This window comes from Protomyctophum parallelum, assembly GCF_964188405.1.
Source record: "Protomyctophum parallelum genome assembly, chromosome: 10".
NCBI classification, from domain to species: Eukaryota; Metazoa; Chordata; class Actinopteri; order Myctophiformes; family Myctophidae; genus Protomyctophum; species Protomyctophum parallelum.
In genome coordinates, this window is record NC_139704.1 from 41,061,713 (window position 1) to 41,088,145 (window position 26,433).

Consider the following 26,433-nt stretch of genomic DNA (forward strand, 5'->3'; position numbering starts at 1 on the left):
ATATGCCAAATTATTCTGAATTAAGTTTAAGTCTGTGTGCTTGATTAGTAAAAACTGTTTTTACATACGTGTTATTGTATTTTATTTCACCGCTGTGTAGGTTATGAAAATTACATGTGAATGTAAAAATACCGGTAGATATGTTGGAAGTCAGCCAAACAGAATAGGCATAATAATCCAACTGACATTACTGGGAGCAGTGCAATAAAGATGCTTCTGAACACAATTTGCATAAATGCTAAGTCATAATTATGAATAATGTACACATACTGTTTTAATGTGCATCGTTAACTACTTCTCAGTCTGAAATTCTTTATTGGCAACAACCCCTTGAGATGAACCATCTCGCTTTCAAGGGGGTCCGCAAATTACAACATATTTAAAAGACAAATTCAAACAACATGAACCAGCCAAAAAGGAAACAAAACATACGATAACACAACAGTGCACAGAGGACGTATAATATGAATCACAGCATCATTGATGTCTAGAAGTGAAATGTACATGCCATAAACTATTTAAGATGCAGTGGATAATTTAAATTAATACAATTAAAAATGTACTGGAATCAGTATAATTATACAATTGGGAATAGACAGGTTATTGGGAATTGCAAAAGTCAGAGAGATACCAGAAATAAGAGAGGAGCGACAGAGAGACCAGTCAGCCTAAGGCATTCAAGCCCTGGGGCTAACTTTAATATGACACCGATAAGAAATGATCAAGGTATGCCCAGCATGTCTATATTTAAAGCCAAAGGAGTCGCAGCACGTACAAATCTGAGGCTGAGAAACCTCACGTTCTCTGGACCTTTCATGCCCATTTAACGATACTGCATGACTACTAAACACTAATGTTCTGAGAATAATGACAGACGGGCTTAATATAATAGATTGCCAAAGCCAAGGAATGTTTTTTTTCTCTGCCAGTCAAGTCGATCAGGAATGTCAAGACTTCAGGAAGTAATACCACTGGTTTTGAGGCTGTTGAGTCAGAACCTGGTTTCTTCACAGAAGATTAGAATAATGTACTGCACATAACTGTTCAAGTTTCATATAACAAACTTTGTGAGATCTGATAGCAAATTCTATTTACAAGTAGAAAAACAATATAGCAAAATATAATTTCATCAAATGACAAGAAACTGAATATCCAACTAAAAACAATTAAAAAAAGAATCATTAACTCCATGTGACTGTTCATTTGGGTTGGTGTTTCAGCCGGTACCATTCCGGAACTTCTTTATTGGTCTGCAATGGAAAGAAAAACAGAGCAAGAATAAGAATTTGATGAGGATTGATGAAGGGTGGATTGGACTCAGACTCCTCTACCGGACAATGTAATCTCTCAACTGCTTTAAGAGGACAAGTTTATTGAGAGTGACTCAAGTAAACGTCACAAAAAATGAGTCATTTGAATTCATGTGTAATGAAGCCATGAATTCCTTCACCACGGTTATGACCAACACTACTTAGTTGGAAATTAACAGAGATATTGTAATATGGACCACGTGGCAAAAATGTGGGAATACCGGTAATATTAGTGTTGCCAATTAATTCCCCCCCCCCCCACACACACACCTGTGTGTCGTCTCATCAATGCTGTTGTATCCTACTGTCTCAATTGCCTATTAGGAGGGTCCTACTTCTCCCGCCCAACACTCCCTGCTCCCGACGTATAGTGACAAATATCACCCTCCCGCCTCCCCGCCCGACTTCCCTCCCCGAAAAACGGGCCAATTGTGTCCATATAGACATAGACGCTCGACACTTCAACTTTAATATAATAGTTTTGATACTTGGTGTGAATTTATCAGACATCATGGAAGAGGAGATGCTCACAAACACAGTGGGTTTTGGCCTGTTGGTCGTCTCCTCCTCTGCAGTCTTGGCGAGGCGCTTGGGCCTTTGCGTCTTGGTGTTGGGAGGGCTGGTCCTCATTCCGTCCAGGTCAAGGAGGCTCGGAGCGTCTCTCTGGCCAGACCTCATATTGATCAATACCTGCTTCATCATCGCAAACTCCTGGACAGACACACATGGGGGGCACACAGATGCTCAGGACAACTAAGAAAGTCAGAATTTCTCAGTGGCTGAGATTGCTTAGCTCAAGAGTAACATAAAATCTTGCTGGCCTACACAGTTTTAGCTTTTTCATATACAGTTATTGTATCAGATCTATATTGTGTGGACTTTTTGTAAAAGGATAAAACATGGAACAAGAAAATAAATATTTTATGAACTTATGAATATAATTTTCCATGAAAATCAATCACATCAAATTACAGCCGCAAACATTCACAGAATGTTGTCCTAATTTTAGCCTATAAATATGCTGCTGATGTCAAAATGGAAATTCAACACTGAACATGTTTTGAAGCTGAATCCTTCCCCCTACTATCACATAGTGGCCAATATCTACCCTTGTAGGCATCTTGTAATACTTGGCCTGCGCCTCGGGGGCCAGACGCCCCTAGATGTGGAAATCCAACTATGGGACCACTTGCAAGAAGCCCAACGGGTTCAAGGGTCTGCGAGGGTGGCGGCAGGGCAGGGAGAAGACCCCTAGCCATTTCACGGTTCTATTTATCACCCCTGAGGACATGAGCCCTGGCATGTCACACACACACACTCGTGGCATCCCAAACAGCCAGGCTGAGGAACAGCTGTCTACGAGGGGGCACATACTTCATACACCAAACGGCTGGCTTGGCGTGCACGCTCCCACGTGCACATACACGCGCGCGCGCACACACACACACACACACACACACACACACACACACACACAGAGAGAGAGAGAGAGAGAGAGAGCCTTGAGTGAGCATTTCTTTTAGAATGTGCGACACCCTGAAGCACACTGCGATATATTGCCCATGGTGCAGATCAAATATCATTTTAATGTGTGTAAAAGCAATTCTTCTAAGGCTGCAAAGTGGGGAGCTTCTACAAGAGGGTATACCAGGCCAACTTTGTGTATTTGTGTCAATGTACAGCAAAATGAAATGGATTTTTTTTTTTTTTTACTTTTTTTTACTTTCAAGTTGTGCTTTAAAATATTTGGTCCCACAGTGCCATTAACACAGAAAGCATAGGTATGACATGACATAATGTACATAACTTTCATCAAACTATAGTTATGTATCGGAGTCTACTGAGCCTAGCCCTATCTGGACCTCGCCCTTCACTGTAGCTCGGGACTCGTATAGTGTTGCTTTCCACTACTGGGGGTGCTGGGCGAACAGGTGAATTATTTAACTATTTCTCCAGCATTGTATCGTAAATGTAAAGGTACTTACCATGTTCCTATTGATGACTGTAAAAAGAGTGTCGTACTAAAATGATATTCTGCTGAGACAACCGTTTAAATCAGGCATTTTGACAGCCTGTGCGGAATCTCGTTTCACACTGGAATATCATTTTACCACACTGTTTTTATTACAGACATCCAAAGAAAGGTGTACCTTTACATTTGCCATACGACGTTGGAAAATAGGTCAAACTAAAAAGATAATATTATTCCCCAGGCTAAAATAGGTGGTCACAGATGGGGCTATTGGCCATATTCAGACCGCAGCCATCTTGCCAGCAAGGTGATACCTAGGTGATACTTCCCATAGACAGCCCATTCATGCAAACAGATAAGTCCTCTCTAATTATATTAAACGTCAAAATCACCAACATTGCAGCTGTAGGGAAAGCTTGAATTATCCTCTTTCTATCTGCAAAGTGTTGTTTCATAAAAATCCACCGTAGACATTTTATGAGCTACTTCCTTGCATGGATTGGACTCAGATTCCTCTCCCGGACAATGTAATCTCTCAACTGCTTTAAGAGATCGAGTTTATTGAGAGTGACACACTCAAGTAAAGGTCACAAAAAATGAGACATTTGAATTCATGTGTAATGAAGCCATGAATTCCTTCACCATGGTTATGATCAGCACTACTTAGTTGGAAATTAACAGAGATATTGTAATATGGACCACGTGGCAAAAATGTGGGAATACCGGTAATATTAGTGTTGCCAATTAATTCCCCCACACACACACACACCTGTGTGTCGTCTCATCAATGCTGTTGTATCCTACTGTCTCAATTGCCAATTAGGAGCCCCCACCGGAAGGACGTAAAGCCCCCCCCCCCCCCCCCCAACACACACACACACACACGGCTGCAGTCTGATCTTTTTAGTTTCACCTATTTTCCAACTTCGTAAGGCAAACAGAAAAGTCCTCTCTAATTATATGAAACAACGTCAGAATCACCAACATTGCAGCTGTAGGGAAAGCTACAGCTGCAAGTGTTGTTTGCAGCTGTAGTTTCGTGTTGTTTCATAAAAATCCACCATAGACATTTTATGAGCTACTTCCTGTCAAGAAAGAGAGGAGAGTTGCACCACTCAGTTCACACGGGTGTGAGTTTTGAGTGGTGCAACCACTCCTACAACAAGCAATGTCCGTGTTCACCTATGCATTAATGAGCACGAGTATGACTGAGTAACAGTAGGGGCGCTGTTTGCCAGTTTGGAAGCGCTCGTTGAATATCACTCAACGGCCCATGCGTACCACCGATTTTGAATGTGCACATAGTGCAGCAGGCAGCAGGAGGTTGCTTTACTGATAACGAGCGCTTCCATACTCTGATACTTAGAAAATAATCATCTGCAAGGAATTTCTTGACAGGAAGTCGCTCACAACATGTCTACGGTGGATTTTTATGAAACAAAACCTTTACAGATTGAATGGGAAGTATAACCTAGGTATCACCTTGCTGGCAAGATGGCTGCGGTCTGAATATGGTCAATTGCTGACAAAGATTAACAGGTTGGATTTTTTTGCATTGTCACAAAGCCTGCCCCATGTCTTCACTGTGGTCACTGGCATGGTTACCTCTCTGTGATTGAGGAGTCTCTCCAGATCAGCAGCCATGTTGTTCTTCATGTGCTGCAGCGCATTCCGTTCCTTCCTCAAGGCACTGGACACAAATACAAAACTAATATATTTAAAGCTTCAACCAAAGGTATTCGGGACAGCACTGCAAAAGATACAGGCAGATAGGACAGGAAGACAAAGTAAACTAACTAAACTACATTTTACATATTTTTAATGTGTTCAAAACACAAATTGGCAAATGGAGATATCTAAAAATGCACAAGAACTATAATAATGAAATGTGACAGAAGAACCAAAAACGATTATCACATGGTGCCTCTTACTGACTCATGCAATATATAGTCTAATATACAATATAATGCAAATAAAACAATTGTTAAACATTGTTATTGCATCATAACAGCAGTACAGACTGTTATGAACATTATTTCATATGTAGTAGTGTTTGTGTGGAGGGAGAAAGGGAAACGACAAAGCATGATTGAGTGCATGGTGTGTGTGTGTGTGTGTTTGTGTGCTCTCTCACACAACCAAATGTATATTATTTAGTTTATTATTGAGTCATTGTATGGTAGTTTGGTTAGGTAAACTTAAGTTATCGTTTCAATTATAAACTTATGAGGGATGATGATTTCCATAGTAGTGGACCTCTGTATCTTATTATGAATGTACTGAGTGTAACTTATGGCAATGTGGATAGTAACGATTGTCAAAGTCTTGCGTTGTGTGTATGAGTTTGGTCATTTTGTTATTATTTTTACATTCCAACTTAAAATCATCAATTGTGCTGAATATAAATGATCAATTCAGTGCTCACTGTTTTCTAGTTCCTCAAGAACCTTGCCAAACACGTTTGTCCACAAGTGGATTGATGGAGCTTTGAGCAAACACCCAAAAGCCTATTGAAAGGATGAAGGTGTTCTTTGGGGTGAAAAGAGTCATGACGGTTGACTTGACGTACTGGGTGGGGTAAAGGTTGTAATGTTTACCGTGTGTTAAACAAGGCAATGTTTCACCCAGCACGAACTATATATGGGCAATTTGTTGCCCATATATATATATACAATTGTTAGAGGAATAGTCAGAGTGGTAGTGTGTCTATAATGTGAATTGCTGGAAATGAAGTCTCTTGTGAGGGGCATGAAATGATGTCTTTTGTGAGGGCATGCTCCATGTGGCGAATCCCTGGCCACCCACCAACGTTCTATATTTGTTGTATCCTTGACTGTTGCACTGTTGTTTTGTCCCAGTCTTTGAGTGTTGAATGTTTAATGGACCACAATGGCTTTTTTGTGTCATCCATTTGGTGTGCCACCCCTGTGACGTCATGTGGCAGCCAAGTCTATCTAACCACCCCCCAAATCATGTTGGTGCGTGCCCCCAAAAGGCGCCCCTCACTTCACACTTCTTTATATTTCACAACTAGAGGTTCGGGCGCTATGCGGCCCTCACACCATTGTTTGTTTGCGCCCGATGCCATGACGACAAATTGGTTAGACAACATATTTGGGCGTAGCTGCATTGGGAACTCCTATTAGGGTTACGTCTGAGTCATAGTGACGAGTGTGATGATGTGGTTCACCCGCCCCCCCCCTCCCATTAGCCAATTTCAATATAGGATGTGGCAATACCATATTCAATCAATCAAAGGTGGAGCTGCATATAGAGGGTATGCGCATGCTTAAAGTGAATGGCACATCGAGTGGAAAAGCAACATGCAAAGTGAGTTTAACATTGTTTAATGCAATCAAATAGGACTTTTCTGTTTGGATGCATGGGCTGTCAAGGCCAGAAAGTAGTTTTTTGCCACTCAGTAGGCATTTCCTGCATAACTTCTGGGTTTGATGATGATGTCACGCGCATACCCTCTATATAATATTAGACTTATTAGCTGTTGTGCAGCAGCAGGCTTCGGCACCAAAACCGTGTCTGGCGATTGATTTCACACCATGTTGTGTTTGTTCCCTGTGCATTGAGGTCATCCACAGTACAGTGACATTTAACCCATTTTGGGCGGGAACCCTTTTTGGCGTTTTAATGTTATGTTATAATTTAGCTATTGAAAAATAGCAGATCTACAAGCTCATAGCGAACTTGTAGGTCTGCTATTTTTGAAAAATCGTAAAAATGTGGCGCAAATCTAAATGGGTTAAGCATACAGAAGCACTTTAAATGCAGCTGGATACGCTCAGCAAATGATGCATTCTGGAATGATAATCTATATCTTGAGCCAAAACCCAAGAATTTTACATTCTTATATTTGTACAACAAGATGTAACAATGAAAATCTTGAGAATCTATACCAAGCCTTCGTACCCTGGGTGGGGGGGTAATAAAAGGACAGGGGGTGAGAAGCCAGAAGGAGTTTATATAACTGCACACTGAGTTTGAGCGTCGTTCATGTCAATGGGGAGTTTTCAACCTTTTAGAGATGATTTCAACTGTTCTCTTTCTCTCTCCCACTAGCCCCCAGGTGAACGCTTGACAGCAGCGAGCAGCAAGAGGAAACCTGCATGGGGTCTTGGTTCACATATTTGTCAGGGGGAGAGAGTGGAACATTTGGGTTAGAAGGATTCTGCCAGTGCAGTGTAGTGTAGGTGCACGTCAGGACACACCCCCGTGGTGATACTGATACTGATACACACATGCACGTAGGCGAAGTGAACACTGGACACATGACAACATGCCCGCACACACAGACACACACAATGTAAAAGAAGATAGGGGGAAAGGACTCTACCACAGTTAAAAGTCAAAATGATCACAATGTGATTCATGCAAACTAGTGGGAGGCTAACAGGAGTCAAAATTATCCCTACTTGGTTCATTTCGTTTATGCAACAGGAAGAAGTGCATGTTTCTTGCATGTGCGTACCTGGCATCGTCCTCCAGTGAGGCAATACGCTCCTTCAGGGAGCTGATCTGTGAATCTCTCTGTCGCACCGTCTCAATCAGGTAGCTATAGGGCTGCTGGGTCTGCTGCAGCAGCATGTTGGCTGCTGATAACTGGAGGAAACGACACATAACACAATACAACAGCATGAGAACTGGACGCAGCGAGAGAGGAACTGATCAAGATCCACATGATGGGATCAATAAAACGTGTTTAAATGGAGTGCCAAGTATGCTGGCGGTTTTGCGTTCTCTTGACGCAATAATACACCTTCACAGCATTTCCTAACTGCACAAATTTAGGTATGGATTAATTCCATTTTATTCACCTGGCTGCCTGTACACAGTAAAAATCCTCAGTGTTCATTTAACTCTGAGTGTACAAATGTGTTCATAAGTGGGTCCATTTGTTTACGGTTAGTTAAATTAAGAGTTTGATTTTACTGTGTACAGTGGAAAATCAAAGGCAGCTCTTGTAATCACACCGTCTCGGTTTGTTTGTAATGTATAGCTCGAATCTGCTCCACTGGAACATTCACATAGGGGCACAATACAACAAAAGCCCAACTTACCTTGTCTCTCACCACCATCTATAGAACACAGCTTTTCCACTCACTTGGAACAGTTGATATTGGGATTAAGGGGGAAAGTCTGCTCATAACACTATCAGACAGCTAATGACAGAAGTCTGGATTTTAATCTTTAACGTCAGTGAGTGACTGTCTGTGAAGCGGCTCCAGTGCTGATGAATGGGAGAATTTCACAAATGCTTGTTTGAGCATTACATCCAAAAGGAGCATTAAACCCTATGCTCCCTACTATGATAGCTAGGAAGCTTCCTTGCAAAACGAAACCATGTGTGATGGTTGTACTTGGATGATCTTGTACTTGGATGTGAGGTTGCTTAGGCACTGAACGACATGTTCCGAAATGTATAGGAAACAATTATATACCGTATATCAAATCTGTGTTACATAATAAACCAATTTACAATGTAGATTATAAATTAGTAGAGGAGGTGGGGTGGGCAGAATCATTATATGTGACCAAATTTGACTGAGGGACTGCCATTGGATTTGTTTGAATTTTCGTTTTTTTCATCATTCAATCATAGCTTCAAATTGACATATTGGTTGTTCAGTTTGACCCACCAGTTTTGGAGTTATGGCTTATAGAGTACTGTCTTGCAGAAAACAGCGAGTTGAGAAAAAAAGACTTGAAAGGTTCACTTCTGTGGTCTCTAACATTACACCTAGCTACATGTTTAAGCATTTATTTCATATTTACATGTCGATTTCAGCTCCGACGCTTATTTCAGACATGCTCTAGTATGTGAAGAGTCTGCCTGTGCTATTAACTCATTTTGAAAGAAAAAAAAAAAGATTTTCTCCTCTGGTGAAAAGCTGGAATTTGCGCAATGGCAGGCTCTCAGTCCAATCTGGTCACATATGGAGTTAGTCAGGGCACCTGTGTGGGTGGTTGAAGTGGTGGGTTGAAGTGGTTAACACCCTAGAGTAGACCTTTGTCTTCTTGAACAGGAAACCTCAGTTTTCCTCACCCTGGCACTCATTTGTCCCTTTCATCCTGTCTGAATCATGTGGCGTGTGCCAATCAATCAGTGTGACAGGTGAATGGCTGGCTTATTTAAAAATCACAGCTCCGCCTAGTCGCCTACTATTACAACTCTCTCTGGGTTGCGCAACGCATTTGCTCGTAGTCGTACGCTTAACACTAGAAGAGCGACCAAGCCCCGCCCCTTCTTGGGTGGGTTTCACATTGGAACAAAAGCAGCAAAAACGTGACTGCATAGACACTAGTCATGTAAGATTTAAGATTCTTGAGAGTTTGCGGTCCACAAACAAACACCCTTTACTTTTCCATGTCTTAACCCATTAACACCGGGAAAGCATCTGTGACATTTATTATTCTATTAACCATACTTCTGCTTCTGGGGGTCCCTGGAACAAAATATTTAGAGATGGGGGTCCGTGGCCAAAAACATATACAGTAAGTTTCAGAGCAGCCCAGTGCAGTTCTCTGTGGATGTTAGTTGGACATTAGTCTGGCAGTATAGCCAGACCATTAGACCATATCTGACATCGGGCGCATAGCTATTGAGGAATGGTTAAGGACCGCCCCCTAAGACCCAAAAAAAAGGAACGCGTGACAGTCAAATTAATTGACCGACAAACACAGACTTCAACTTCCGTTAAAGTTCAGCCAATCGGAGGCTTAACTGAGCTTTTCTCTGTCAAAACATGGACATGCTGACTTGTTATTCAGATCCAGATTGATGATGCAAGAAGGTGGTCTGACTAAATGAGACTAGTTTCACATGGATATAGATCGAGGAAACATAAATACATACAGTACAAAACAAGTCTTCACCTGAGTACTTGCAGTTCACTTTTATGAGCAACTTCATTGTATAATGGTGACGGGTCACCCCGAATGACACGACATGACACAAGATTCCACCTTTCAGCTAATGTTTCATCTCTGCCGTACCTTGCGGGGAGAAAGTAGATTTTGGGTGATCTCATCACCCAACAACAATTCTTTGATTCTGACACGGTGTCAGTTTATACAGTAGTATAGGTGGGATAAATCATTATGGCTTTTAACATCACGTGCAGGGAATAAAAGCCATCATTAAGAGACATGCAGTTGTGGGAACACACTGGGTCTGTTCGTGTGTGTGTGTGTGTGTGGTGCGTGTGGTGCGTGTGCAGGCTTGCAGTGATTTCGATTTGGATTAAAATTGTATCCCACACATGATTATACACACACACAGGCAACCTACCTAGCCACGTAGCCAAGCACACACACTCAGTTGGACATACAGTATGCGCAACGTGTGTGTGTGTGTGAGTGTGCATTTACCTCCTCAGAAATGTTCCCTGTGTGCGTGCTGTGCCTCTCCAGTTCTCTCCTCAGGGATGTGTTCTGCTTTTCCAGCTGCAACACCCTACGGGCCAGGTGAACGCTGCACGACACACACATCCAGTTATGCAAATAGAGGAACATGATCACGCAAGTAATTCCCCTTAATTCGTGTTGTTAACAGTTGTGGCTGTCAGGAAATCTAGCTTTGTCTCCAAATCCATGTCTGGTTGGTTTGTTTTTTACCGGTTTCGTTTCTACGTTAGCTTGCGGCACTGCGGTGAGTTGGCACAATAAACATTCCACTGAAATGTGTTTGACAACTTCTCTAAATATATTAAATACTGTTTTAATTGCGAGTGACTCACATCCAAAATGTCATAAGGAACCAATAACAAATGTATGCACGTGTTGTTACGTTCCAATATATCCCTGAGTGCTAGGATCCTGTAGCATACTGTATATCTTTCAGGGTTCCTTCAGTTCAGACAAACGCTGTAATGCCTACCAGTAGGTGTCCCGAAAAAAAAACCCCACTACGGACTATGACTTTAAGGAGAAAACGGTCTGATTGACTTATAATGCTTTTTGCTCATTATTTATAACTCGTGTATATAATAGACTGAAATGCTGGAACACCCACGCACGCACACACCAAGGCCTTAATGCAGGGGTTTTGAAGTCGTGAGGCAGTCAGGCAGGCAGCGCAAGAGTCAAGACCATTGCGACTATAGTTATTGTTGATATTAATTTGACTAAAACAAGCATAAATACAAATTACAAGGACCACATCATTTTACTTTCGGTTTCTATTTATACCGTTCTCCTACTGCAAGCTTGGCACTCTGTTATGGCATGCATGCATGTGTGAACTTAAACTTGGCAATGGTACAACCCATCAGTGTAGCAAACGTTTACTTCAATTATCAGTAGAAAGTGACACATTGTCTGTACATGAGGAAGAGACCTAGAATGCACTGTACCTCTGTTTGAGTCTCCTCTTGGCCGTTGTGGGAACGTTGGCCCCATACCCATATGAAAACAGGACTCTCTCTGCCTCCTCCTCATTTTCAACTTGCAACAGACAACAACAAAAATAAAATGGCTATATTATATCATATGACAAGAATGAAGCAGCAGCACAGCAACATTGTGCTTAGTATTAACATGTCATGCTCTGTATCTGCCTCTTGCCTACATCCTGAGCAACACCTAAAACCATGTCCGTTTGCTTAATATATCCTACAGATACTGTATTCCATTCCAGTGCACATTTTTTGGCTTTCCACTATCAGCAATTAATTTATTTGTGGAAGCCGTTTGAAGTTTGTACACACTGTTAATATGTGTACCACCTACCACCATAGTCAAATGATACATGCAAGTACAGAGCGACCGTTCACCAACTCTGCGTGTTGTGTTTATGTGTCATGTAGTAACATTGTGGTACTCACTCTCGGCAGCCTGCATGGTGACTTGGTCGAGCTCTTGCTCCAGTTTCTCGTAGGTCTCCAGGCGAGCCGCTTTCTCGGCGTTGAGCGCCCCGAGCTCCGTCAGACGCTTCTCGGATGACGTCTGCAGACTGTAGAACTCCTGGGTCAGAACCTGAGTGGCGACAACAGAAAGGAGAGGGGATGAGCGATAGAGGAGGAGATGAGTGGCAGAGATCGTCCAGGTCAGTTGCAGCACAATCGTAGATGTCATAGACTAATAATTGACCATTACAACTGGCCTCACTTCTTTTTTTTCCTCAAAAGAAAAGTCGGGATTGGGATTTGAACCCACGACATGCTATCAGGCATTTGCAGCCTAGGTGCCCAGACCGCTACGACAGCGGACCGGGTCATGCTAAATATGTTTTTATAAGTACTTAATTCAAGTAAATATTGGTCCAGGAGTTGAGTACTTTGTCCACTTGTCCACTACAGAGGGAGACACAAAAAAGAGAGAACATCCTACTCCTTATCTACCTCCAGCTTCTTCTGTTGTTTCTCACATTCCACCTGGCACTGGGCCAGAGTGTTGGCTGTCTCGTCCTGGAGCATGTGAGCGCGCTCCGCCTCAAAGGAGTGGAGCTTGACCTGGTTGGACATCTCTGCAACCTTGCTGTCTGTACCCAGCTGGACCTGGCGGAACCTGGAGGAACACACACAATGGATATCATTTACATTACTTGTTCCCCAAACAGTGGGTCGGAACCCATCTGAGGGTCATGGACATATTTTACTACATTGTTTTTTAATAATTATTATTTCAAGATATTTTCAAAAAACATTCCCCAAAAAGTACGATTTTTCAACAAAATTGGGTCGGCCCAGTTACCGTGTGGGGGTCCCCAGGGGGTCCCTCTACTGTACTGTACTGTAGTGTCACTGTACTGTAACACCCCAAATCATCATATATACGTGTATATGAATGTGTGTATGTGTATTTGAGTTAGGCTGCGCAACAGTGACACTGGTGGTACATAGCTGTCTATAGGAGTGGTTGCACCTCAAAAATAGCAGATGTACAAGCTCACAGCGAGCTTGTATATGTGCGAGCTTGTTGATATTTTTGAACACTTTAAATAAAAGTGCTAATTTAGAAGGCATTTGTAGAATTGCAGCGACATTGTACATATCTCGCCCCACTATGCCAGTTATTCCATGTATGAGAAGGTGTAATATAATCATCTAAATTTAGCACAAATACAGTCATTAGGTACGACCCAACTGACGGACAGATGGATATACTAAGCTCTTCATTTCTGACTTCAACATGCCTCTCGTTCAAAATATGAACGCAAGGGATTATTCAGCGACTTTATTGAAATGATAGCGAGGTAAGCAAGCAAAAATATTTCTCCGAGTTTTTGTCCGGAACGGAAGGGGGAAGCTTACAGAGTAAAATCGGCCATATCTGCACAGCACCCAGAGCTGTTATTTTGAAAGAAATCCCGCCGCTGATTGTGTCAAACTTATTTAATGTGCCTGGTCTGGAACCACGAATAGTTGTGGTTTGTCACCAAACCGGAAGAAATTTGTATCCAAAACTGTCTCTCTCTCATGGCACTCCTGGTGGCGTTTGATCTTTAATGGCAGTTGCTGGCAGCTAAAGAAAGGGTTGGAAGCCTTCCTTTCCACCCACACATGGACCGTTAAGAGTTTAATAATTCAGAGAGAGAGTGAGAAAGATGGAGAAATAAAGAAGGGAACAGAAAGAAATGGCATATGTAGTTTTTAGTTTCAGTTGTCAGATCTTGTCACAGCATTGTATTGGCACATGCATGCACACACGTGTACGCACGCACACACACACACACACACACACACACATATTAGGTCACAGAGGCAGTTGGATAATATTAATAACTTTCTATTACATCTGACCCTGAGGGATTTCATCATCCACGTGGCGTGGTGCAGGCCTGAGCAACGCACTTATGACAGACATTTCATGCTCGAATGTGAAGCCTCCGTCGATAGCGACTGCATTCTGGATGTTGAAATGCGATGTAAAAGGAATACCTCCACAGCCACGTCCCCTCACCCCCTAGGGGATATGGGGTATTATGCCAATAATACTGACTTGACTTGAATATTTACGGCTGTCTATGGGCCCCTGAGGGGGAAGCTCTCTGAGGCCGCCTACATTTTTACAGCCCACTTGGCCTGAATGTGAAGGTGGAAATGGTACAATATTGTTAAATACTTTTAAGTGTTTCTATGACAAGGCAAATAGCATACTTGCTGACAGTCCCAATGAGAACGCCAGATTCTAGTTGACCCTCTGCGCTAGAAAGCTCATTGACGCCATTTCATGCGTGTCCACTTCATTCTTTGGCCCAAAAATAGAGGCATGCGTGGGGTTTGGGGTTAAGGGCTTGTGGCTAGCATCTGTCGTTGCTGGCCTGGGATACAGCGTGGAGTGTGAATGTGATCGCAGCACAAGAGAGAGAGAGAGAGAGAGAGAGAGAGGAGGGGGACATGGAATGGCTAACAGCTGGTGGCTTGGACCTAGAAGAATGAGTGGCATGACAAGTTACTAGTTGTAACCCAGTGACAGGGACAACACCACTGCCACTGCTACTGGTGTATGTGTGCGTGTGCGCGTGTGCGTGTGCGGGGTTGATTTTGCAACACTGCATTTTTTTCTACATGCAACCCCCCCCCCCCCTTTCAACTCTGTGATGCAGTTAGTTTAGACAATAAAACAAAAATGCCTCTGATATGTAAATTGGAACCACCATAACCATATATTAACCATATTTAATTCCTGACAATGAGGCTGTCAGAATGAGCCAGCCAGTAGTTGCCAGTGACCTTTGACTTCTCAGTCACCTTCTGACCTCACTATTACAGTGTTACATGTGATCTCTTGTAAGGAGAGGGAAAACCACAACCACAGTTCCACAGTCCACACCCACAACACAGGCTAATGACAGGCTTTCACTTGCTCTCACTCTCACACACACACACACACACACACACACACACACACACACACACACACACACACACACACACACACACACACACACACACACAAGTTGTCAAAATGATTTAACTATACCGAGTACAATTTGTCGCTACTGGTTACAGCCCCCAATAGAAACATCTGAGTGGCATTCCACTTTTCCCTTTGTGTAAAAATGCAACTGCAAGAATTCCATAGCTCATGAAGAAAATATTAAGTCTAAAGAAACAATATTAACCAGATATGGACCATTATTTAAAAAGTAAATTCCAAATAAATCAATTGAACAAAAATCCTAAATCATTTTGTTGGTTCATGTACCTAGGGCTTATACTGTATATCCGCTTTGTGCAGGTAAAAAGATTTGAGTTCAATAAAAGGCAGTGGCATTAAGGATGCCTATATTCATCATACCTCAGTTCTTCTTCATCCATGCGTGGTAGCAAGCTAACACGCCCTACTTTACCAATTTCCTTGTGAGCGTGAGCAATAAATTCAACCATTGACAGATTTAAAGCAACAACTTACAGTTGTTGCTTTAAATCCTTTTTAAAGCAACAACTTTCTCGACAGTTCCTCGACAGTTGATGTTGCTGCACAACATTTTAAAATAGTTGAACTAGCTAGCCAATCTACATAGACACATTGTGAGCTTGTAGATGGGCTATTTTAACTATTTAAAAATGTCTTTCAAAATACAAGAAAAATTCACCCCTGTGTGAAGCGAGTGGTGCAACTCCGTATGGGGGAAGTTCCAGGCCCACGGGATCACGCCCAGGGTGCCGGCAACAGTGACACATGCTGGTGAAAACCAACCAAACACTATTTTCGTGCTCAGACACAGCCAGCCAGCCAGGGACACAGCCAGCCAACCAGCCAGCCAGGACACACATAGCTGTCTATAGGAGTGGTTGTACCACTCAAAAATGGCAAATAAGTTTAGGGATAAGGGGGTAAGGGATGTCCTAATTGTGCGATTTGCGAAACAGTGTGGAAACCCACCATGCCGTTTTCAAAACAATAAACACAATGTGTAAAATTATGTTTAGTCATTGGATGCTTCTGAACACTTAAAAATGCTCTAATGCTAAAATAATAACTGCACAACATGCTTCCAGTAGAAGACATGCTGACTTATATGTCCGCAAGATAGGGCCCTATGTGTTTAAATACCGTAGCTGTGCATTTGGCTTGGCTGGAGGTTCCAATAAACACAATTGGCTGTGTCCGTGGGATAGATAGGGAGGGCCATGTTTGTCACTGTACTAGCGTGTTGAACCGTGCACATCATTTGGCAGAATCAGCTTTGTATGAATCGATGGTCCCCACTTCCCAGGGCTACTTAGTGTACTACTACGTGTAACACTATTCTATTTGATCAAATATTTGTGGGTGGTGTGAAATACAGTAGGACTACTCACTGTTCCAGTAGCTGGTCATATCTGCACTGGGTGTCTCTCTCTGCAGCTATCGCTCTGTCCTTCTCCAACACTGCGTTGTCTCTGGCATCGCGCAGGTTCCTTTTCAGAACACACATCCATCAACATGTGCCCCCTGGCTCAACCAGCTTTCTGTACAGTACTATTCTGCTTCTACATTCTTTGTGTTAATAGGGCTTGTAAACGTCGCAGCTTTGGTATGCAAATTCGGGGGGTGAGCCATTTTGGTTGTGATGAGTCACTACTATACTATTAAGTACTCAATTGTTTTACTTAAGTAAAAGTACCAATACTGCAATTTAGAACTACTCTGTTACAAGTAAAAGTACATTTGAGCGGCTGGATACCTGTTCTCCCTCTCATACATCTCCCGGGAGGCTCTCTGCAGGGTGTCTATCTCCTGACCGGTCCTCACTCTGATGTTGTCCAGTTCATCTCGCAGCTTGGCCTCATACCCAGTCTTATAGTGGTCTCTGGGAACGCAAGGCACATGACAAGACATGTGTAGTAATGACAAGGGCAGTTGAAGAGTGGCGACATGAGGGTTGGCGCAATGCAGAATTGTACAGCTAATGGCCAACACGCACTGCCAACGTGAGTCTCTCATCTAACCTCATGGAATAAAGCAAAATCAAATTTCACAACTAAAACATTTTGCATAGCAATGTCCTAATTGTACAATTTGCTTAACAGTGTGAAAGTAGACCCGCCCCCCAATGTCATTTGATAATAACTGAAATCAGTCGTGGCGACTGAGAACTTTAATCCAGGTACCTTCCTTTCCCTACCCAGGCCAACATTCCAGAGACTCTGGACTTATCCTCTTGGCTCCCAACCTGTGGAATGACCTCCCCTCATCAGTCAGGACTGCAGTCACCCCAGATCTTCCATGGCAGTCTAAAACCGCACCTCTTCAGACTCCACCTCAATTCCTACCTACAGTGCATACCTCCTCAGCCTTAGCCAGGGCATCCTTCTATCACCCCTACAATCCCTCTTACTTTACTTACTGCCCATTATGCTGGCTGGCTCTTGTAGGGCAGCAACAGGATCTCCACTCCTGTCTCTCTCTCTCTCTCTATATATATATATATATATATATATATAATGCAACAATATTCAAACAAACAACAAATGGCAGATCTACAAAACAAACTCACAACACTAATATGTTGTAATCTTAGCTTGTAGATTGGCTATTTCCGCTAAATTATTTTCCTTAATTGTTTTTGTCACCATTTTGCAATAATCTGTGGTTATTTAGGGGTCCATGGTTAGGAAAGGTTTTACCGGACTAGAGTCCAACAGCAAATGCCTCACCTGGAAGCCACATATTTCTCATAGGCCTCCTCTCGTGCCTTCTTGGCATCTTCAAGCTGAACCTGAAGAGAAAGACAAAGCCTTAATCAGGGTCTTCCCAACACCGGGGCTCCACCGGGCGCGTCAGCGTCGCGTCTCCGTCACCGTCAGGGAATGTTCCCTTTTTAATCAATGAAGGGTGGCTCCACTGCCCGCGTTGCGTGACTGCATTAAAATAGCCCTGGTTCGTTTTTTGACGCACGCTTCGTTTTTCTCACACCGGTGGAGCCCCGGTGTGAGAAATCGAGGCCTGAAGGCTAATTTGACACTTGACACTTTTCAGGGTGTCACTCAACAAAGTGATGCATTATCTACAGTGTAAGATAGATAGAAGCCCGAAGGCACATTTATTCTGATGTATTATCGGCAGTCAAAGTGAAAGAGGCGTTCAAGAAAATGTAAATTTGCCTTTAGGAGTAGGTTAGGCCTTCACACTATCTCACAGACCTGTAGTCTCTCATGTCGGTCTTCTTCATGTGCACAGCGGATGCTAAGTTCCATGTTCTGCCTGTGGAGGTAGTCCTTGTCCTTTTGCAGTAGAGTCACTGACTGTTGCAATGTCGCCACCTGCAGGAGGTAGAAGTACACAGCGGATCAATCCACAGTTGCTCGGTAACAAGACTACTCGCCCCGTTTCTGTTTTCCTCCCAGAATTTCCCCCAGTGAGGGGTGGGAGAGGCTGGACAGCAGACGGCTGGAATTTGAATTTCACTAACTATAAACTTTCATGACAGCAGAACAGCCTAAGTACAAATATAATTTATGAAAAGCTACTACAGTGAAGTCTGTTCACAGAAGTTGTTGTAGGATATGTGGGGATTATCTGACGAGGTACCATTTGAGGGGGCAAAACCTTACATATACTAAATAATACTAAATTGTTTATAGGTTCAATATAAGTCAAATAATATAGCCTTTCCACAGGAGTATCTCTTTATATTTTTCCAAAAAGAATACAAACAGCCAATAGCATATTACAAAGTTATCCCCCTCACTGGGGAAAATTCCGGGAGGAAAAACGGGCAAGCACCGGGGCGAGTAGTCCAGTATTCAGTTGCTCAAAAGGTAGTCAAGAGACATGCATCAAGAAGTCATTATTTCATTATCATAGATTATTTATTACATTTGCTCAATTCGGTGTAAAAACAAAATACTGCACACTAAATAGTAATGTAATACAAAAAATGTATTACATTTGTGAGTGAGTACATAAGTTTAAAGACGACTGGAAGACATCTGAAGTTGACGCTAGAAGACATTTGTGAGTTATGTGTGAGCTATGAAAACCATTAACATGAGTGACATGTGCCCATTGGGTAGCATCTTTCCAAATTCCTGCTGCTTGCTTCGACTGTCTATAGGACAGACAGTATAGAACAGACAGTAAAGAATTTCTCTTTGGGGTTATATCATCTTTTAGCAGTGTTTTAGTAGGGCTAAAATGCATGCATCTATGGAATGCACTTCCCATTGCAATCAGAACTGCACTCACTCCCAATGTTCCACCGCAGTCTGAAAACCCACCTCTTCAGACTCCATCTTAGCCCTTAGCACTTGCCGTAGTACTTGCCCTAGCCTCGACCTCCTACAGGCGTAACTTAACCTATAGGCTCAACTTATGCAACTTAAATAGCACTTTATGTAGACATAGCACTCTATAGTGTATACACATAGTTTCATTAGATAGATATAATTAAACTGTTAGGTTCTTAAGCTTATGTATGATTCATGATGACTATTTCTTTATGTATTTGATATATTACCATGTTTTATGTTCTTGTTTACTGTAAGTCTCTCTGGATTAAGAGTGTCCGCTAAATGCCTAAATTGTAATTGTAGGGCTTGGGCAGTGAATTTGAAGGAAGTCAGGGACTACGTTCTTGTAGAAATGACTGCATAGTTTATAAAAATACATAATAAACTGTGTGTGTGTGTGTGCGTGTGTGTGTGTGTGCACGCGTGTGTGTGTGTGCGTGCTTGTGTGTTACCTCCTTGCTGAGGTTGTCTTTCTCCCTGCTTTGGGCAGTGTGAGCTAGGTCCAACGTCTCCAGTCTTCTCCTCAGCTCCTTGGCCTCTGCCTCAAAGCTGTCCCGCTCGCTGTTACCACAAGACAGACACAGCACACAGAGAACAAAGTCAGTCTGACAAAACACACTGCTCACTGTTACACAAACAGTCACAGCAGACACTGCACAGAGAACCTAAGACCACGACACACACACACACACACACACACACACACACACACACACACACACACACACACACACACACACACACACACACACACACACACACACACACACACACACACACACACACACACACACACACACACACACACACACACTATACATACCGTTTGAGGTTAGGATAGTTGTCACGTCTGTAATCTCCCTCGTGGATCAGTTGTTTAGTATCAGCCAGTTCCAGGGTCAGTCTCTGGCTCCTCAACTCCAACTCTGTACGCAGCCGCCGCTCCTCCTCGTAGCTCTGCTCGCAAGCGTACACATGAGCACACACACACACACAATGTCACATCACTGAAGAGGTGTGTGTGTGTGTGTGTGCATGTAATCCCGTGTATCCTACCTCCATCAGGGCCTTCATCTGGGTTCTGTGTGTGTCCAACTCTTCAGTCAAGGTCCCTCTCTTCACATGCAGCTCTGATAGCTGGGCCCGTAATGGAGTCACCACCTCATAGAACCTCATCTGACCTCACAAACACAAAGAATACACATTCAACTCGTCAACAGGCACCTGTCCAAATCCGCTTTGTTTCTCCTCTTTTTCATACCATCTTTTTGCTCAAAGGAACGCTTTGCTTCCCCCCCCCCCCCCCCCCAATGCTTTTATTAGTTATATGGGTGCCGCCATCTATAACATCCACAATACTTCCCCATGTTCTCATTATCGAGCTGTAGGCAGTCTAGCTTACTACTGCGGTCAGGTGACACGTTCTGAGTACAGGGAGAGATTTTGTTAGTCAGTGATGAATGTTTTAATACTATACATCACTCAGCTCGCCCCATTTCACCCCCTAAACCTCTGAGAGAGAGAAGTAATACAATACTTTTAAATTAAAACTCTGTCTCCGCTTAAGGCGAGACACCCCAGGTGAATAGGGAAAAAAAGTTAAATATCACAATGAAACTTCTCCAGTTGATTACTTATATTAAAAATAAGATTTTTTGTATTACAAGTTTTCTGAAATTATATGTTTAAATATGCAAATCAGGCATTATATGCGCTAATTTGCATACATTTCAGGACGATAAATCTGAAGATCGGATAAAGCCAGGTTCAAAATTATCATTTAATTTTGTTGACACATTAGAGACAAAGAAAATTACACATGGATTTTTGATATCTCTAATTATCACTCCACAAATCAGAAAATAGTGTCAACAGGCATAAAGAAAACGTTGTTCTAAAATGTTTTTAGGTATAAAATGTGATGTAAATCAGGCTGTGAATGATATATCAACAAATCCATGTGTAAATGTCTGCGGAATATAGTTATGAATGAGACTGGAACGTTTGGTGTATGTGAGTTCAACTGAAGTGGAGATTCTTTGTCCCAGGTATGAGGAAAACTTAAAACGGCCTTTAAAGATTTGTATTGTAAAATTCCAAAACGTTTTATTTGAAGCCACTATTTGGAGACAAAATATCTCATCCAAACCTTGGCAACAACATATAATGGCATATATCATTGGAAAGGTCTGGACCTCGAGCTGACTGTGGTCTGATCCAAATATGGTCACTTCCTTTGTACCAACAACCAATCATGAAAATAGAGATGGTGGGTTTTCAAAAAAATCTGTATTTTTAATGTGTATTTTGCTTTAGTTTGAAAGAAAACATGTTTAGGAAGCAAAATAGCAAAAAAAAAAAGAAAAATCATGATTTCAACTGTAGTGTCTGATGCATGCAATATACAGCTCGATATCTTCAACAGTGAGCCTATCGTGTGGCTGGGCCTCATTATAGCCATGCCCAAATTGCCCATGATGTCATAGTTAATAGTTATCAGCCGACTCTTACATGATGTTGGAAGCAGTGTACAGGACAGTGAGGACATGAGACTTGTGGTTGATTCCTTGGGTTGCCCAAGTGGTTATATGTGTGGCATGCAAATCCACATTCGACAGTGCTCATAAAGCACAAGGGAAACGCAAACATTGTTAGTATAACACTAGGCATTTTCAAGGAATATATTCTGAATTAAAGCTTGAAAACAAATTACAATCCAATATTTCCCAGAGTGAGTACATGTCCGGTATTATTATTTCTATGACACTATATGCAGTTTCTACTCCCGACAAATGGCTCATTATGTCTCCTCTACATTGTCTTTTCCTAGGCTTCCATGCTTACCGCTACGTATTCTGTTATGTAGAGTTTATCTTCCGACAGGTCACAGAGCTCCTGGTACTTCTCCTGGGAGATATCCAGATCTCTGAGGGACCGCCTCACCTCCCCGGCCTTCTCCCGCAGCTGCTGATTGGTCTCTTCCAGCTGCTGCTGTCTCAGAAGGATGGTTTCCATCTCCTGCTTACGAAGGGCCTGCTGCTTCCTGAAAGTGTGTCTTGTATTTAATCACACTTTAGGCACGTGGCTCTTATTGTACACAGTGAGATCCTCGGTGGAAATGTAACTCTGATACTGTACAAATATTGGTACACTCTGTGAGCCACAAATGATTATGTATTATGTCATACATACATCGATGAGTATGACTGTGTTGAAAGCATACTTTGTACTGTAAAAGTTAGCAATATAGCTGTTTTAATGCTATAGATAGACTCATGGTAGAATCTCCCAATGGGGCATACATAAATACAATTAATTTAGTATTCAGAATATTTAAAAGAAAAATCACACCCAGGCCCGGACGGTTAGCTCAACCGCCTGGGCACCTAAGCTGCCAAGCCAGCCGGACAGCGTGCCGTGGGTTCGACTCCTGAGCCCGACAGCCTTTGCCGTGTGTCACTCCCCTCTTTCCACCTTTCCTGTCTATATACTGTTCACTATCAATAAAAAGGCATAAAAAGCCCCCAAAAAATCACACCTGTGTTAAATGAGGGGTGCTCTTGTCATCGTACATGAATTTATGTTAGCGCTCCCACCAACATGTGATTGGTTAGCCGATTTGCTCGTTTACATATGACGTACGTTTTCCCTTCAATGTCAATGGCGTTGAATGTTTTAATTTACGTCCTATTTAGCGGAATTATCAGCTCTCATCATCATGCATCATCTCATACTGGCCAATCAGAATGCATGTTGCCTGTGATTGGTTAGCTGATTTGCTCGTTTACATATGATGTAATTTCTCTGTTCATTGTCAATGGCAAATCTTGAGACGTGTGAGGACAAAAGCCGTTTATCGAAGGGGCTAGCGGCCCTTAAAAAACACACTTGTGTGAAGTGAGGGGCGCTCTTATCATCATACATCATCACTTTCCCTGCTCAGCCAATCAAATCATCACATTCCGTGGTACACACAGACACACAAAGCTGGGCATAGCTAGTGCCACTCACAAATAACACTGAAGTGAGCGGCGCCTTTTATCATTATGATCATGTGTGATTACTGTGGCACCCACTACGTCATCATTTACTGTGGCATCCACCCACCCCACTAAGTCATAGTAAATTAATTTTGCCTTTGACTTGGCATGAAAGTTTGTACGGAAAATAATGATTCCATAAAAAGTCCATAAATAGACTTGGCTGCTGCATGACATCATTGGGGGCACAGGGCACACACGAAGCCATGCGTTAGGATGGCTGGCACCACAATAATAAATCACAGATGCGATAGATCTTGATAGTGGATTTGTGTTGCTAGGGAACAGCTTGGGTCCAAGTCCATTTCCAATGTTTATATTGTTAACTGTGAAAAGGTCTAGTGTTTATTGCTAACCTACCGAATGTATCCATTTTCCTATGTAGCTCAGTGGCTGCCCTGATATTGGAAGGTCAGTGTTCGATTCCCCGGCCAGGTCATACCAAAGACTATAAAAGAAAATGGGACCCGATTCCGCACTCAGCATCAAGGGTTGGATTGAGGGTAAGTCCCTGTGACATACTAGCGTCATGTCCAGGCTGTGACAGTGTACTTGTACATCATGGCTGGGGGACGTACTTAAACATCAACCCGCCTCACAGTACAGAAACGGCAGATGGGCACATTCCCCGTGGGCCACATGACTCGGAGTCGTCAAGGCTTAAGCTCACGCCTAGGCTCCAGCCCTGAATCACTCGCCATTCGAAAATGTTCTGGCGAAGTGAAAACGAAATGAAGATTCAGGCTGAGTGTCAGGCTAGCTCGCTCCACCTCTCTCTCCCTCACCTGTTCTCTTCCTGAGACAGTTGGAGCTGGTTGTCCAGACGCAGGGCCAGGACTTCTTTCTGATGTAGGGCGTCGCTCAGATTCTCCTCTAGCTCTTCCATCTAAAATGTGAGAAGAAAACCCATCGTCTACAAAACAGCTGTTGAAGGACATCAGATGATGCAGGAGTAATCATGCATGTAACCCATTTCTGTAAAGTGTCTGTCATAGATTTCTGTAACAGGGACGCTATTTGTTGCATGTGAGAGAGAGAGAGCCAGTCAGTCGGCCCTGGTGGTTGGCATAGCCGTCTGGGCACCTAGGCTGGCAATCCAGTCGGAGTGCGCGGGTTTGCTGCCTATCTCTCTCCCCATTTCCTGTCAAACTACTGTAATCTATTGATAAAAAAGCAATAAAAAATCACTTCACACCTGCTGAGGGAACATACTGGGGCTATTATACCTGCGTACCTTGGTCAGATGATCCGCCTTCATTTGGTCCACGACCAGGTTCTTCTGAGACATCTCTATCTTCAGAAGCTGAAGGTTGTGGAGCAGCTCTTTCCTCTCGATCAGCTGACGGGTCACCTTCTGGGAACCGACCCGCTCGTCGGACGAAGAGACGTTGTCCTCGGTGGGGGCCGTGGTCTCCAGGCTGATGTCCTCCGACTCCATGTCCAGGGAGCTGGACACGTTGGCCGTCGGTTTCTTCTGCTGCTGCTTCTTGGGAGGCATTCTTTCTGTATCTGCAGACCACCTTCGCCTGACCAGGTAGTGAGCGACGCCACTGCTTGGGTAACACAGATTATTAGACTCATTTAAGGATTAAAGAGTTGAAGGTTAAATTTAAGGCCAGCATTGTGGTGTATATTGTACGCTCAGCAGGCAGCAGCTGATCAACATCAGCTGTTTACCAACTTTGACTGAGAACCGAGGCAAGAGAACCATACAAGGAAAGGTCTGTGCAGCGTTAGTTCTAAATCAACTCTGTTGTTCTTTCACTAAACTAAAGCCTCGTCTGCAAACTTCTGTAGCAAACATGGGTTAACTTTCCACACAGGAGTTCTGCTCAGCTGACAACGACAGATGGTTGCTTTTTCAATGGTCCCGCTGCGAACCGCCGGCTAACCGCCAACACAACAGGTTGACAGCTATCAACAATGAGACCAACCAGTGTTGCCAGATTTGCGAAACAAGCAACCTGTTCCATTAAAACAAGCCCAAAAGAAGCATGAGCAAATTGAGCATTTTAAACCTTGACGCATCAGCTATTTGAAAATAGAATGTAGATCCAACTATGGTATAATTCGCAACTACAAATATTCATAAGAGGCTTTACCGTAGAGGGCTTTACAGAAACTCGCATATAATATGCAGACCTGGCAACACTGAATGAGAGACCAACAACGAGGCACAGAAGAGGGGAACCTAGGATAATCTCTGGCTACAGTGCCCTCTATAGTCAGTAGCATGCATATCAAACACGGGGTCAAATTACAATTTACAATTTACAATTTACAATTTACAATTTACAATTTACAATTTACAATTTACAATTTACAATTTAGGCATTTAGCAGACGCTCTTAATCCAGAGCGACTTACATTTAAGCAAGAACAAAAGCATGGGAATACATCACATAAAAGCATTTATCATGAAACATGCGTAAGCTAAGAAAGTAACAGTGGAATATCTATATAATGAAACTATACATACATATAATGAAACTATACATACACTATACATATAATACTATATATACATATAAACTATACATATTTATCAAATGTATATATATATATGTATCAAATGCTATCTAAGGCAACATAAATGCAACATAAATGCTATCTAAGGGGGTACAAATGGACTTTTTTATGTGTAAACTAATAATTATATAACAATTCCTCTAAAATTATATATAATGTATATAATATAATTATAATGCCCTGCAGAGACGGGAGGGGGCGAGCCTCTCTCAGTCTCAAATTAAATTTGCATTCACTGGCTGTATATATTAATGTAATACCACTCCTTACTGATAGGGGGAGAACTACACCCAGATAACTTTGGTCCTCCTTGTCGTTCCTCTGTTGTGTTTTCAGTGATGGCTCCGTCTTTTGAGCTAATTTAGAACTTCCTGTCTGAGAGCTAGCTAATTTAAGACATCCGGTTG

The 26,433-nt window shown here is 42.6% G+C and overlaps 1 protein-coding gene across 2 annotated transcripts; it reads right to left on the reverse strand.

Annotated features, from left to right (window-relative positions):
- Positions 1-303: 303 nt before the first annotated feature.
- pibf1 (progesterone immunomodulatory binding factor 1) lies at positions 304-25,354 on the reverse strand. 2 transcript variants are annotated; one of them, XM_083775776.1, is made up of 18 exons: positions 24,732-25,354; positions 24,283-24,383; positions 22,302-22,500; positions 20,514-20,633; positions 20,281-20,414; positions 19,910-20,018; positions 18,369-18,488; positions 17,883-17,944; positions 16,910-17,035; positions 16,545-16,643; positions 12,636-12,801; positions 12,120-12,270; positions 11,649-11,739; positions 10,666-10,768; positions 7,766-7,896; positions 4,888-4,972; positions 1,842-2,021; positions 304-1,250 (listed from the first exon to the last, which is right to left on the reverse strand). In XM_083775776.1, the coding sequence occupies exons 1-18, from the start codon at positions 24,993-24,995 to the stop codon at positions 1,200-1,202; spliced, it is 2,292 nt and encodes a 763-aa protein (XP_083631902.1). In that variant the 5' UTR covers positions 24,996-25,354; the 3' UTR covers positions 304-1,199. The 2 variants fall into 2 exon arrangements, with proteins under 2 accessions (XP_083631902.1, XP_083631903.1); XM_083775777.1 differs by lacking the exons at positions 304-1,250; positions 1,842-2,021 and adding an exon at positions 7,313-7,410 and having other exon boundaries at positions 4,927-4,972.
- Positions 25,355-26,433: the final 1,079 nt, after the last annotated feature.